At 38.9% G+C, this 14,908-nt stretch overlaps 1 protein-coding gene across 2 annotated transcripts; it reads right to left on the bottom strand.

The window, feature by feature from the left end:
- Positions 1 to 2,583: 2,583 nt before the first annotated feature.
- Positions 2,584 to 13,524, bottom strand: LOC143876180 (uncharacterized). Of its 2 annotated transcripts, none has more exons than XM_077377869.1 (4): positions 13,136 to 13,524; positions 9,069 to 9,304; positions 5,899 to 6,006; positions 2,584 to 2,882 (listed from the first exon to the last, which is right to left on the bottom strand). In XM_077377869.1, exons 1-4 carry the CDS (start codon positions 13,329 to 13,331, stop codon positions 2,760 to 2,762), a joined length of 663 nt encoding a protein of 220 aa, XP_077233984.1. In that variant the 5' UTR covers positions 13,332 to 13,524; the 3' UTR covers positions 2,584 to 2,759. The 2 variants fall into 2 exon arrangements, with proteins under 2 accessions (XP_077233984.1, XP_077233985.1); XM_077377870.1 differs by having other exon boundaries at positions 13,151 to 13,522.
- Between the last annotated feature and the right edge of the window lie 1,384 nt (positions 13,525 to 14,908).

Here is a 14,908-nt window from a genome sequence, read left to right as displayed (position 1 = left end):
ACATCAACATGCGAATCTACTATGGACGCAATCTGCACCTCAACATCAAATACAATTTCCTTGGGTTAGCTATAATGAATTCATTATCAAGAAAAATGTAGTGTTTCTACTTGCAGAGACCTTCTGCTCTTGGCGACGAGAAAGTATAAATTTTTAATTTCCCCTGTTTGGATTGCAAGAGAAACATTTCTGATGGAAAAAAATTTACAGGGATTTTTTCTTTCTTTCCACAATTTAAAGGGAAATGATGCGATTATGGTTACTTTAGAGGGATATCATCATAAATTGAAGACCCTTCTAAATAAGAATTGAATATATTTGGTTCCAGTTATCTTTTCAATGTCTAAAAAAAGTACGAATTTTTAGAAATATTTTTCCTTCTCAAACTTTTCCACAAAATTCTTGGAATTTAAACAGAGCCTTAGATTCCCCATGAACAAGCTGATATCTGATCTTAGTTCCAATCTTCCCAATTTAGTCCTTAGATGGGATAGGGAATCCTTACACTCATCTGTCTTAGATGGGGCTTTCGACATGTCCCAAGCTCTTCTGGGTATTTTTATTCACTGAATTGGTCAGCAACCAATTCAAAAGACACATGGTTAGATCAAGAACGTTGCCTTAAACACAGAATGGCAAATAAAAAAGCTCATCATGTCCTATCATGTAAAGTGAGTTTCTTCCTCTCTAGAACTCTATTTCGTTGTAAATTATGCTGTACTCTCCTATGATATACACTTCTCTTTGAAAGACTCCATGAAGCTCTCAAAGCAGTAATCACCTCTTTGATAAATAGAGAAAAACGTGAGTGGATTTATTCCACTACTTTTCAACCTCAATCTAAAATACTTACAAATTCCTCCAAAGCTTCAAAACTGTGATAAATTTGATAGATCTGCCTGTAATTTTAATAATCGTGAATGTTATGAAATACTAATAACCTCCAAGAGTTCAAACAGTAATCTGTTTAGAGATATGATAATGGCAGTTTAGTAATTTTTCCTAGTTGGCATGGTTCACCAAGAGAGCAAAGTTCAATCTGAAATCTGCCCCTCATTGACCAACCTGTTCAACATGTTTAGTACAACATTTATGTGAATTATGTAAACTAAGCTTCCTTTTAGAGACATAGGGCTGTTTGGATGCATGGACATTTTTTTCCACGAAAAAAGAATTTTCCAGCATTTGATAAACTTAGGGCCTGTTCCGCAAGGCTTCTCATTCTCGCCCAATTAGAAACGACTATTAGTCGCTCGAAAGAATCCTTGCTTTTTAGCCTAAAAGGAAGGCAAAAGTTTATAAATGGGCTTACTGGCCGGATTGCCGAACACGACTTTTTGATATACTTTTGCACTTTCACATTCTTAACGCCTAAAAAAGTGGAGAATGCGGTTATTTAATGGTTGCTGAACACAACTTTTTTTTCCATGAATTCTGTTCCGTTGATCAAACCGCTAAAAGAAATATTAGAAACTGGACTTGCATCAAGAGTAGAGATTATCCACTATATCACAGCGGATGATCCTAACCGTCTGTTCAAAACTGCAAATTGGTAATAATCAACATTCGATCGGTGAACAAGAAGCCCCTTAAACATTCCACTGTTTGTTGCATGTATTTACGTCGTAGATTAGTGGTGTAAGTCGTTAACAGGGAACAGACCAGCATTGGATTTACCTGGAACTTACCTCGTAGAATAGTGGTTAGTGTTTGATTGTCAACCTCGTAGAGTAGTGGTAGGTGTCATTACCAGTACACACACACAGAGAGAGAGAGAGAGAGAGAGAGAGAGAGAGAGAGATCCAAGCAAAATTCCACCTTTTTTGCAGTTTTGGCTTAGATTTCATAGGGAGGAGACCATGGTTTCAAATTTTGGTTTCGGAAAACGTTTCGCCGAAATCCCCAAAAAAAAAAAAAAACTATTATTCAATCCCATACAAAATTTTGACTGAAATTTCAAGAAAAATATTAAACTTATAAATAAAATCAGGATTTTTTTGGTGAAATTCCTTAAATTTCATACCGAAATTTCGGGAAAACAAAATTTCGACCGTCACCAAAATTTCGACCGAACTAAAGTAACATTTCGGGTATTGCCAATTTCGATTCGGTATTGACTGAAATCTGAAAATTCAGATTTCGGTTGAAATTTCAAACGATGGAGGAGACAAGGGTGACACATCAGTAAACATGAAATAATCAGCCAGGACACATTCCTTGGAGTCTATCGGGATTTCAATAAGTTATGCATGGCGTGGCACCCAAATGCCAAGCAAAACCCTATGCCATCCTGGCTTTTTTGCGCCCAAACACACCCAAGATACGGTTCCCCAAAAGGATACCCAAGCTACTACACAAGATGCGCATCCATACACTTCCAAGCCCAACATGCTCTCAATAGCCAATCAGAAAAAGTGGTTCGTAAACTGTCGGTGCCATTATCAAAACAGAGAGTGTGGACATCATTTACTTAGAAAACACCCCAACCTTGAATAAAATCATCACAAAAAAAATCATCACCTGTGAAACACTGGATTGAATGAACAGAGATGGATTATAGGCAAGGGACTACGAGACCATAAGTACATATATAACACTCGTGAATACCATTATGAACAAAGGAAGTGAGAATATTACATAGTCTACAGCTAATGACTTCGATTTACATGGGGAAAAAGAATATTACATCAGAAAATTGCTTACAAGAACCTGTCCTCAAGTTTTTGCAGAGTTTGAAATATTTGGAGCAATTCTGTTGTTCATTTGATTTGTGGTGCCGATTCTGGCAACCTTTCATCTTCGAGGAGCTTATACGGATCAATGTATGGTGGAGGGGCCACATCCATATTGCTTGCATCGTGAACAAAACCCGGACCAAAATACTGCAAATCACTCAAATTCAGTAGCATGTGAGTGATGAAAAGACAGCATATATAAAACCCAGTATATCAACATAAAAATGTCCATGTTCAAGTTTACAATGAAATGGATATTTCTTTCAAATTGTGAGTGATGAAAAGAAATAAAATAAAATTGACATAATAAAATAAAATTGACCAACCTTATGATATAGAGGAGACAATAGCTAGAAAAGAGGTGAATCCACTGGAACTCTACCTACTAGAGACGCATCTCCACTTTAATAGATAAAATTGTTTCTTTTTAGCTTGTTACCTATATTTTTTTCTCCTCAAACATATGTTATACTGTATATGGTGAAATGCAAAATTAAACAATGTTTAATAGTACACAAATTAAATGTATTGTCAGTTATCACAAGCTTATGTAAAAATAAGAACATATGTCAAATCATATTACATGTAGCCTACTTTATAATGACTTCTGACATTTTTTCTAAATATAATGTATCACCTGATAAGTACCAGTTTTTTACCTCTGACGTATGTCAAAATTCATTTTTTTTTTCGAAGGTAATAAATTGAGGTATTTAAAAATACCTCTTTTTCCGGCTCTTTCCACCACCCTTTCCACACCGATCTCGAACCCTACACCTCGGCATTCGTTGCCTCACACCGCTAGAGTCCATAGGAAACCGGTATATGTCAAAATTTCATTTTAATGGTATTAACTAATGCTCGCATGTGTGACCCCCAAAACTCAGCTTTTCCAGCAGCCCAACTAGTAAGAAAAAACTTCACCTGACTGGATTCAGTTAACCATCGAACGTCTTTGGTTTCTTTCGTTCCACATCACCCAAATTACAACACATAAACGACAGAACAGAGAAATTATTCTCTCAATAAGGAGAGGCCTCCTCCAACTTTGAAACAGCTCCATCAAGGATGGGAAAACTACCATTGATTGCCAAACCAACAAAGGATCGAGTTCCATACCTGTGAACCCAATAGACAATGCACGAAAATGCGATAAGAAGACTCCTAGTCATGATTACATGATACATCTGTTCACCAGTCTGAAACCTTTAGACTTAACACACATCCTAAGTGTTTGGTTTTTGCAAAGGATGGCAGTCCACGCGAAACACTGAACTCTGAAGGGGATGCTGGCTTCCACATCCTCCTATAGAGTATATCTTTCTCTCCCACCCCCAAGAGGGATGAGAAGAAAGATCTCACCAAAAGGACTCCCCCGATCTCTGCAGTCTCCCTATCTCTGCAGCCCAAGGAGATTCTCATCGTCTTCTAGAGAAGGAAAGACCCCCTCTAAAATCTGCAACAGACAAAGCATAGTCATAGACTGACTCTTTCAGGGTTCAACCGAAGAACCACCTCCAAACTAGCCTTCCCCCAACCCGGTTATGGCACTCGGACACTTTTGCCTGACCATCTCCCACCTAATAGGATTGAAAAGGTTTAAGAAAGCATTGCACAGAGGACTCTCTCTTAAGAAAAAATCTAACAGAAACCTAATCCCATGCCCCTTTTCCTAACCAAAACCTAATCAAATGCATGAATTCCCTAATCTGATAGTCTGACCTCCATGCTCCCAAAACTTTATTACAAACTAAACCCCCACGTCTCCACCCTGATGCACACCCTCCCCAACCTGCCCTACATTTACCACCTGTAACTCTTTTTCCACGAAACCTAATCCCAGGCATGAACTCTCAAAAGTCAGACATCATTGAATGTCCTTCGGTTTCTTTCATAACGAAACACCCAAATCACAACAATGAAACACCAGACAGGAGAAATGATGCTCTCAATGAGGAGAGGTCTCCACCGATCCTCACCTATATTTACCATCTATAACTCTTTTCCGCATATCTTCCTTCTCCTTCCCGAACCTCCAAATCTGCTTTCCCAAAAGACCCTTAGTTGATCTTAAGAATATGAATGTGTATGTGGTATGTACTTTCATATAATATAACATAAATTGATGGTTTGGGCTTGGAAAATAGATGTAAGGAATGATGCAAATTTATGTGAAATAAAAAGAAGAGGGCTTTCGTGGGGAGGAGAGAACCCACACAATTCGTGGGCCTGCTATTGCAATTGTATTCCATTGAAAGTATGACCCTAACACATGCATAAATAAACATCTAAGCTACATAATTAATAAGGTAAAGCACCATAAGATAAGATAATAGTGCATGCACCATACTGACTTATGTGTTATTTCTGAGTTCTGACACTACTCAAGTTGTATTTGTGTTTTTTGAACACATTCAACTTGTCAGATAGACATATATCATAATCACTCGGAGTCCTTTTAGAGAAGATATCTTCAACTTGGTCTTTGCTTGGGACAAAGAGCGGGACACGGGATTTTGCAATAAAGTGAGCCTATTTATGTGTTTCGTTCGGGCATGAAATACTGGATTTTTTTATGATTTGATTTTGTGATAAAGTGAGCCTATTTAATGTGTTTCGTTCAGGCATGAAATACTGGATTTTTTTATGATTTGATTACACGTTGGTTATAACAATACAATTATGCAGAATGTCTTAGAAACAGATGCATTCCCTGGAGTAGCTGTCATATGTCTTAACCCATACATTAACATACAATTGTATTCTCACAAACTAAAATGCTATAGAAATTCAAAGAATTCCCACTTTAATTTGCCCATCAAGATCACTAAAATGTTAAAGAACATATGCTAAATGGTACCCACAAATAAAATGCAACGCCTACTACAGGTTGTAGCCAGTTATGTAAATGAAATACTAACTGTGAGTTCTAATAAATGACAACCTTCCAACTTCCTTGACACCTTCCTTAACTATATTGTGCCATCAGTACCAACCAATAACCCTTAACAACTACTGTGGCATTGATCAGTCATATCAGAAAAAGAACAACATATGCTGGGAAAACTCCAAACCAATCAGCATGGGTGATTAAAGCACCAGTGAAATGTCTGACAGAAAAGCTTGGGACAACAGATGAAGCAGGGATAGAAAGAAGGCTTACAAAGTAGAGAGCCGAAAAAAATGCCACCGTTAAAAGGATAAGAGGCCAAAACCCCAAAAAGAATGTTCCTCCAATAGTTAACAGCAGCTTTGCCCGTGGAATCAAACCCTGATTGGGAAAAAAATCAAGAAATTCCAATTTAATAAAGGAAAAAAAAGCCCCCTCTAGTATATGAATGATTTCATTAAGTGGCTGCACATTCATTTGATGTGTTAAGAGAACCCAGTAATGCTATCCAAAAGAAAAGGGCTTATTTAGGAGGTTAATATTAGAACAGAGTCATAATTAGAATCAGCAAAACCAGAAGTTCTAACTTGAAAAAAATGGCAGAAATATCATAGCAGGAAAAATAACAGAGTTTCTGAATAAATGCGCATTAATAAAGTTGCAGATACAATAATGAACAGTGAAATACTCAGATGGCTTTTGTGAGTCGCCGGATCATAGGGGGGAAAATGGAGAATAGTGTGCTTCCAAAACTTATCATAAAAAGTACACTTTTGTACAAGCTCAGAAGGTGTTCTGCAAACACATACATAAAATTCACAGAACATTTTGATTCAAGCCAAACAGTTACTTGTAGAAGCACGACAAGCCACAATCTATTGTGGTTGCGTGGGTTTGGAATTGACCTTGCCATACATGTACTTATAATTATTGCTAGGGCATTTCTGGCATTCCATAATTCGCGACCTTCACAATAAATATCAGTAATTGTTTTTTGTATTCTAGTTACGTGCCATTCTCCCTGCGAAAACTGCAGTCAAAGAAAAGATGGAACATGGTCTCCTCATACGCATAACACATACTAAACCTACTAATAATTATTCACTTTTGATTGTGCAATTGATCAATTGTGGGGATTGTGAGGATCTTATCTAACCAGGGGGTCCAATAAAACACGCGCATTCGATGAGGCACGTTGATCCTCCAAACCCTCCTAGAGATAGAAGGGTCAAAAAGCATAACAAAATGACTGAAGAAAGAACAAACAGAGAACACTCCCATCAGGGTTGGGCCTGTAGATCAACTGTTGAGGCTTTGTATCTCAACCTTGAGGTCATAGTCCGATCCCAGTGCTTAACACTCTCCCCCCCCCCCCCCCAAAAAAAAAAAAAAGGAAAAAAGAAAAAAAGAAAGAGAGAGAGCCAACAACAATCCGAGTCCGAAGTCCAAACACGCTTATCCTCCCTGCACCCTTGATGAAGACAGAGCCCCTCTAAGGCAAAGGGAAAGGACTCTCCCGCGCTAGCCCCTCAAAGGCAACTATGAACAGACCAAGGAAATTGGCCTTCAGAGAGCGATCAGCAACTGGACCCGAATGCCAAAGCCATCTCTGAATCCGATGCCCAACTAGAAAGACTTCCCCAATCTCATGATGTCTCTCCAAACTATGAGACACTGAAAAATCACCGCCCGCCAAAGATAATCTCACTCTTCCTCGAATTTCCACAGCTACTTGCCTAGCAGGGCATCCTACACTTAGGACTCCGAATGCCGAGGGCCCTTTCCGCCTTCAGTCTACATAGCCTCCCAACTGGCAAGGTGAATTTTGTTGCCAGGTCGAGCAGTCCTTCGTTCTTTAAATAAATCTAATGTGGAGGTTGGTAAACCTTGAACCACTTGATAACTGCATTTTACACCCTTTGGGCCATCTTAAAATGAATGAAAGGAGGCTAAATTCCTCCACTTCTTTGGACACCAGGCATACATTAGCAAACTGAATTCTTTTCATCTTTAACTTATTGATACAAGTAGACTTTTTGCAATGCTTAAAAACCCATAATTAGACAATAACTCGCCAAGGTAAAGTTGTGTCAACTTGGAGGAGTTTACCTTGGGCAAGTTTATGGCTGATGCAACTAGTTTTTTATTGACTTGTTTTATTTGTAACTAAATCAAAGGAATGTTTATTCCACAGTAGTGCCTAACCGGACGACTCAAGGACTTTTAAAACAATGGTATTTTGCATCACCACCACCATCCAAAATATTTAGACCTAGGAGGAATGGGACCAAGCAATAGCTTGGCCCACATGAACTGAAATGATCTTCCAATGATTAGGCTTTGATTGTGGGTCATTCTTGTAGGTTGCATGCTCACTAATGGAATTAGAAATAAGGACATCTTCTAACATCAAAGAAACACAAGAAGACCTCTCAAGCTCATCATCCTTCCAGTTCCTTCTTAAAGTGTTCCCCACATATACTTGTACGAATAAATTCTCTCTCTCAGACTGATCAACGATGGCTGATTTATGCAAAGCGAACAATGTTCCGTTCACGCATTTTGTGAGAGAAGAAAATGATTAGCGGTTTGATTAGTTAAAAAGAGGGTAAAGAGGACTCCATTGTTCGGGCAATCTACTGCTTTTGTAAAGTTCTATTACAGTTGAAAAGAAGAAAAAAATGACATTTTCATTTTATATATATATATATGCCTACAACAGGAATAGCTTGAGAACATCAATAATGGTGCTATGAGGGTAGAGTAGGTATCTATATCCAATATACATGTAAATCAAGAAACAGTTGTACATGAGTGTATAGCATGGGTGTGCATGTGCATGATACAGGCCAACATATGCAAATAATTGGCCATCCAACTGCAATTTATCAAAGGTATAAATATTGAACAAAACTTGTCACCATGTAATATCAATAAACATAAAAGTTCATTCTACACCTAGATTTGAGGAAAGAGTACTAAGAAACAACATAAAAGAATTACAAAAACAGTCACAAACAAGTTGTGAATGACGGCTGGCAAAGATTTGTCCCTCAGACAAGGGAATAAACACGGTAGATAACACAAAACAGTAAGAAATTACTTTCATACTCTTTAAAATGAATTCTTGGACGCTGATATAGGGTGTGTTCGGTAACGATTTTCATCATTCTTCAATGAAACGGGTGGAAACGGGATAATGAGAATCTTCGAAAGCGGATCATAGTCGCTTCGGAAAATCTCATTATCCCCCATATCTTAACGCCAAAAATTTAGAAATCTGTAGAAATGGGCTTTATGGACCTCGTTACGGAACATCATGAAACATGATTTTCAGGGTTTCTCATTCAACGCACCCAAAAAAGTAAGGCGGATAATGGTTGCCGAACACAACCATAGTATATAAGTTCAATGTTAACGAACATGACAGAAAATGAGCCAACCTCAAGGCCTTCACTGTTCAATGCCATAGATACCTCCCTTTGGTTAGATAAGTTCTTCTCAAAATCTGTTGAAACTACACCGTTTCTCTTTGAGAGGCCTCTGCTATCATCCTTCAATCTAATCTCATTTTCACTTAGTCCATACAGGTTCATTTTGCTGTCTTCAAGCAGTGATGCAGGAGTCATACCCCTTTTCTTTAGTTCCTTCATGAACAATGATTCAGGAGGATCTTCACCTGAAAAATATTCTATTATAAGAAAATGACAGAGAAAAATGGACGCATCTGAAGTGTTGACTAACCATTCAAAAAATAAGAACATGTATGGCCCACTGAATGAAAACATGCACAAATTAAGCTCATCCCACAAAAATAAAAGACTAGAGTACTCACACTAATCTAACGCCAAACTGAGCAATTCATTCTGCTAAGAATTAGTGAAATACAGTGTCCCTTCATGCTTAACAACCATGTAAGCAAACAGATGAAAAAATAACTAAGAAGCCTATTTTGCATAGTTGAAGCAGATTAAAAAATAACTAAGAAGACTATCATACATAGTTGCAAATTAGAGCAAGAAACATTTGCGCAATAGAGAAGATTTTTTGTTTTTTTATTTTAAATTTAGTAGGCCAAAACATCCTATTAAGTGAGGATCACCTGGTAGTAGATAGCAAGCATATCCCGACCTAAGCAATCTTGAATACAGCTTGTTTATATGATACACTTTATAAAAGCTTATGTAATATGGATCCAGAGCACCTGCTTCTAGGTGATGCTGAATCAGAGCCTACATGATATGGCTAGACACCTTGATTGCAAAGCAACATCAAAACACATTATTATCATACAAATCAATCTCTTTCTCTGCTCCACATTGGATTCCTCCCTCTACTGGGTTATTAAAGCTAAATTTTGACGGATTCAATCTGGTAAATCCAGGCACAGCATGGGTGGGAACTGGGAGGTCTTCTTAGAGATGAATATGGCTTCCCAATATGAGCTTTCTCTGGTCCAATTGGCTTAGAGGATTTAAATGAGGCAAAACTTAGTTTTCATTGAGAGAAGCGAAAGCGGGAAGCAAGGGCTCTGACGTAGAGAAGAAACAGGAAGTATAAAGGGTTGGGGAAGCTTCAAATAAAGAGAAGAGAAAGCATAAAGGGTAGCACATGGGAAGATAACAAGGAGTGCAAGAAGTGAAAAGGTAGTAAAAATACAAAAAATAAAATAATTGTAAAGAAAAAACATGATATTTAGAAATAAGATTTAATAATCTATTTTTAAAATTTATAAAATTTTAAAGCAAGTGAGTTCAAGTTTCAAGCAACATAAACAAATCAAATCCGGCCATCATAAAAGAGTCAAAATTCCTACCAACATTAAATTCTAATTTCAACCAGCATAGCAAATTTACACGCAAATCTAACTTCCAACTACTAATAAAAATATCAAATGCAAAGTTAATACAAAATTTTCTCTAGTCTAAAATAGACAATTAAATTATTAATCACTTAAATGATTAAATAAATAATTGCTTAAATGAAAAAACTAACATTACTTTTCTTGTCAATTGAACCTAACGGGCGGAAGTGTTCACCATCCTTCATGGGCTTCACCTGGTTGACAACAAAGATACTGATAACTTAATCGTGGAAGTCGACTCTTTAACGGTGATCATATGGTTGAACCAAAGTAGTCTCTTGACTCTTCCCTTGGAGATTCACCGACACCATAGACGAGATTATGGACCGCGTTGAGGGTCACTGTGGGAAGTTTCAACACGTTTGGCGATCACGAAATAGCGATGAAGATCGTTTGGCCCATTCTGAGTTGGATAGAATTCAAGTAGAGTTCTTTTACTCTCTTCCCCCGTGAGGTGGATATGCTTTTTCTTCTTTTGTTTCTTTCGTGGTATTTATATTAACCAACTCGGTCCTTGGGGTTTTCCTTGCTCTTTCTCCTCTAATAAAATTTATTGACCGTCCTCGACCCGAGGCTCGGGTTGGTCGGGTTAGGGTTGAGGGAATACTATCTCTGGTTGGGCTAGGGTTTGGCCTCAACCTAGGGCTGGCAATTTCACCAGGGAAAGAGGGGATCCGCTCCGCCCCGCCCCGCTTGGGGAGGAGATTCCCCGATTTGAGCGGGGAAGGGGATTTAAAAAATTCCCCGGTGCGGGGAAGGGGAGGAGAAGGGGATGGAGTTGGCCCCACCCCGCCCCGCCCCGCCCTCATTAATGCCATTTTTTCTTGTATTTTTTAAGTGTTTTTTTTTTGGGAAAACTATTAGAAACCCCTTGGATCGAAACATATCTACAAGATTCCCCCAAAATTTTCATAATTTCAATTAGTACAATTTTGTCCCTGAAATAGCTTTTTATGTTTTCTTTTACCCATAATCCATTGGGCATTGTCCCTCATTATATTAGTATATTACCCTTAGAAATCCCTAAAATCTCTCCATCGAACCATCTCTGTAAGGCAACATTAAATCCTTTGAAAATCTCCCTCCCCCAAATAAAGGCAACATCTCTCTGATGAGTGATGAGATTTTATATGGTGTGCGCTCGTATAGTCCATGATTTTTCAAAAAGTAATGTATGGGCTACGCCATAGGATGATCCAAACCATCCATTTAATAGGCTACAATTTAAAAGTACTTTACAGGCCACACCATAGATATCCAAACCGTCCATTTGTTGGGCCACAACGTAAATAGATTGCGGCCCAAAAATCATTTCCATAGGATGATTGCAACCCTCTGATCTATAGAAGGTACCATAATATGCAATTCCTCTATAGATCAGAGGGTTGGGATTATCGTATGGAAATGATTTTTGGGCCACAACCTATTTACGTTGTGGCCCATCAAATGGACAGTATGGATCATCCGACAATGTGCCCATCAAGTGGAAGGTTTGGATCATCCTATGCCTATGTAGTATGGTGTGCCCATCAAATGGATGGTTTGGACCTTCCTATAGTGTGGCACGTACAGTACTTTTTGGCAAGTGGGATTGGGAATTAGGGATCTGCTAGGGACTATCGATCAATTAAATGAATCTGAGAGCAACCACCTTTGTCCCCAGGTTAATAAAATGAATAAGACAAAATCTTAGCCTGTGTGGGTTGTGTGGCTACTCTCACATGCAACAGCCAAGCCGCAACATGCCTGAAGTGATTGTCCCTAGCAAATCTTTAGTTTTAAACCTAACATTTAACAAAGTAAAGGGATTGTCCCCGAAGGATGCGGGGCGGGGATGGGGATTAGATATTCCCCGTGGGAGGGGAGGGGGATTCCCCATGATCCCCGCAGTGGGGAGGGGAAGGGGAGGGAGAAAATTCCCCGCAGAGGGGAAGGGGTAGGGGACCCCAACATCCGCCCCGACCCGCCCCGTTGCCGGCCCTACCTCAACCCGACCCAAGTTGCACCCCTATGAATATGTTATGTGCTTAGTTGGCAGTAACAGAAATAAAGAAAATGAAAAGGATAGAAAGTAGGGAGAGAGGTTGATTCGAGGCAACCAGACCTCCTAGCAGCTCGATTCGAGAGTAACCGTGACTCTCCAAAACAAATTCTCCTTTGCTTGCTGTAAAATTTCTCATCTTCTCCATTCCATTAAAATACAATCTTAAATACAAGAACAAAAGTAATGCCACATCCCTACCCACTAACCCTATTACATAACACACAGGCAATAACTACCACCCATGACTCTAAACCACATACCCATAAACTTAAATGCAAATCCCTACAATAACCACCTTGCAACTTCCTCTTATACACCATAACATATATGTATCAGAATATTCTCTATTGCCGGGACATGGGATTATTTGATGATCTCTTCAAAACCTAGTATTTATAAGTAACCCTAACTTTTAGATTATGATCTGAAAACTGAAACATGTTGATACAAGGATTTTAGAATCTTGGATTTTTTACTTACTAAAGTAATAAAACTTAACATAATGGCAAAGACTAATCTCAGCATAAACTGAAAATCAACAAGTAAAAAAAAAGAGAAAAGGGGAAAAGGAAAGTAAGAAAAAGCTGAGAAGAACATAGTACTAGCTTCGTATTCACCATCCTGAAATCGGCAGCAAACACGAAATCCTTTTCCGAGCAAGGATTTGGAGCTCCGACTCATTTGCAACTGGAAAATATTTTCCTCTTCCGAGAAGAAAACCCTAGATTTTCTGCTTGAATCGGAACGGAAAGTAAAAAAGGGAGAGACATTGGATTTTGCAAGGTGTAAGGACGCCATGTTTTCGTGCTTTAAGAATAGAAGAAGAAGAAGCAAAGCAGAATCACATTCCAGAAATGGGAAAATCCTAGAGAGAGATGAGTCTAGGGCTTTGTTTTCTGGTTATTTGTTTTGGCCAACTTTCCAATTTTACCCCAACATATTTTGCAAATGACAAAATTCGAAACTCATTAAGCTCGAATTTTTGCCATCCCCTTTTTTTTTTTTTTGGCCGAATCAAGGTTTTGCTAACTGTGGATAAGCCTAGCATGGTTTTAAATAGGGCTGCAACTCGGGTCGGGCGGGTCGGGTTTTGGAGAACCCGGCCCTACCCAAGAAATATCTCGGGTCGGGTCGGGTCGGGTCGGGTCGGGTTTTTTTTCCCGGAAAACCCACGATTCCCAAACCCGGCCCTACGCATGATAAATCTCGGGTCGGTTCGGGTCGGGTCGGATTTTTTCACGTTGACGCAATTTTTTAAGGAAAATTCTTATTTGGCAAGGCAACTCAACTCATAGAAGCAGAAATTACACTCACATTACACTTGAATCAAACAATGATGTCATTACACTCATATTACACTTAATTCAAACAATGCTGTAATCAAACAATGTTGTAATTACAATCAAACAATGCTGAATCAAACACTTGAATCAACTCAACTCATAGAAACAGAAATTACACTCACATACAATAACAGTGGGTGCGTGGGTTTTTCACTTTTAACTTTTAACTAACAATAGAAAAAAATATACATACTATAACTTATGTAACTCGGGTCGGGTCGGGTCGGGCCCCTTCAAACCCGGCTCGACCCGAGATTCATGCGGGCTTTTGAATGCTCAACCCGGCTCGACCCAAAACCCATGAAACCTGAACCCAACCCAGGCTATTTTCGGGTCGGGTCGATGCGGGTCGGGTAAAACCCGGCTCGAGTTGCAGCCCTAGTTTTAAATTTCGACCCAAATCCGAAATTGGGGATACCTGAAATGTTATAGGATTTGGACCGAAATTTAAGGAAAATCAACCACAAATCTCAATTTTTTTTAATTATTTAATGGTTTCATCAGATTTCGGCCAAAATTTCAGTTTCAGTGAGGACCAAAAGGACGACCTGCCAATTGAGCTAGAGGCTCAACCCTTTGACATTCAAATAACAAGTCAAGTGCAAATACCACCTAGCCAAATTACCAATACAGAGTCAAAGAAAAATCCAGGCAGTGAAAGGTAGGGGTGTCAATGGACCCAGACGCTCTGATGGATCATCCGAATCCGACCCTTAACGGACGTGATTTGGGCATACAGCGAGGATCATGGACATATTTTGGATCCCAACCTTAGGATCCAAAATATTTTTAAACCGGATCAAGACACACAAGAAAAATCCGTGGGACAGTCACGATCTGGAATTTTTTCGGAATTTTCTCCATAAATACCAAAAATACCCTCGAATTATTTGCAATAGTAGCTATTATATGAGGGGTATTTTTGTAAAAAAGATCCTACTTGGTTCACTTCCCCATTTTCAAAAGACAACTCCTTCCTTCACGGTCCATGTCTTCCGGTCGTTGCTCTCCACTTGCTCTAACCATAGCTTG

This window comes from Tasmannia lanceolata, unplaced genomic scaffold (genome assembly GCF_043159265.1).
Source record: "Tasmannia lanceolata isolate RefF3 unplaced genomic scaffold, GAP_Taslan_0.1 ptg000004l, whole genome shotgun sequence".
Lineage (NCBI taxonomy): Eukaryota > Viridiplantae > Streptophyta > Magnoliopsida > Canellales > Winteraceae > Tasmannia > Tasmannia lanceolata.
Note: the sequence above shows the minus strand (reverse complement) of the source record. Positions and strands in the feature narration are given on the sequence as shown.

What these genes read in the sequence shown, in the direction of transcription:
- LOC143876180 (XM_077377869.1), bottom strand. Translation starts at nt 13,331, where the DNA reads ATGGCGTCCTTACACCTTGCAAAATCCAATGTCTCTCCCTTTTTTACT. An exon ending in GGATGGTGAATACGAAGCTA is followed by an intron (nt 9,305 to 13,135) that starts GTACTATGTTCT and finishes AATATTTTTCAG; the next exon opens with GTGAAGATCCTCCTGAATCA. An exon ending in TGAACAGTGAAGGCCTTGAG is followed by an intron (nt 6,007 to 9,068) that starts GTTGGCTCATTT and finishes TTTCCCAATCAG; the next exon opens with GGTTTGATTCCACGGGCAAA.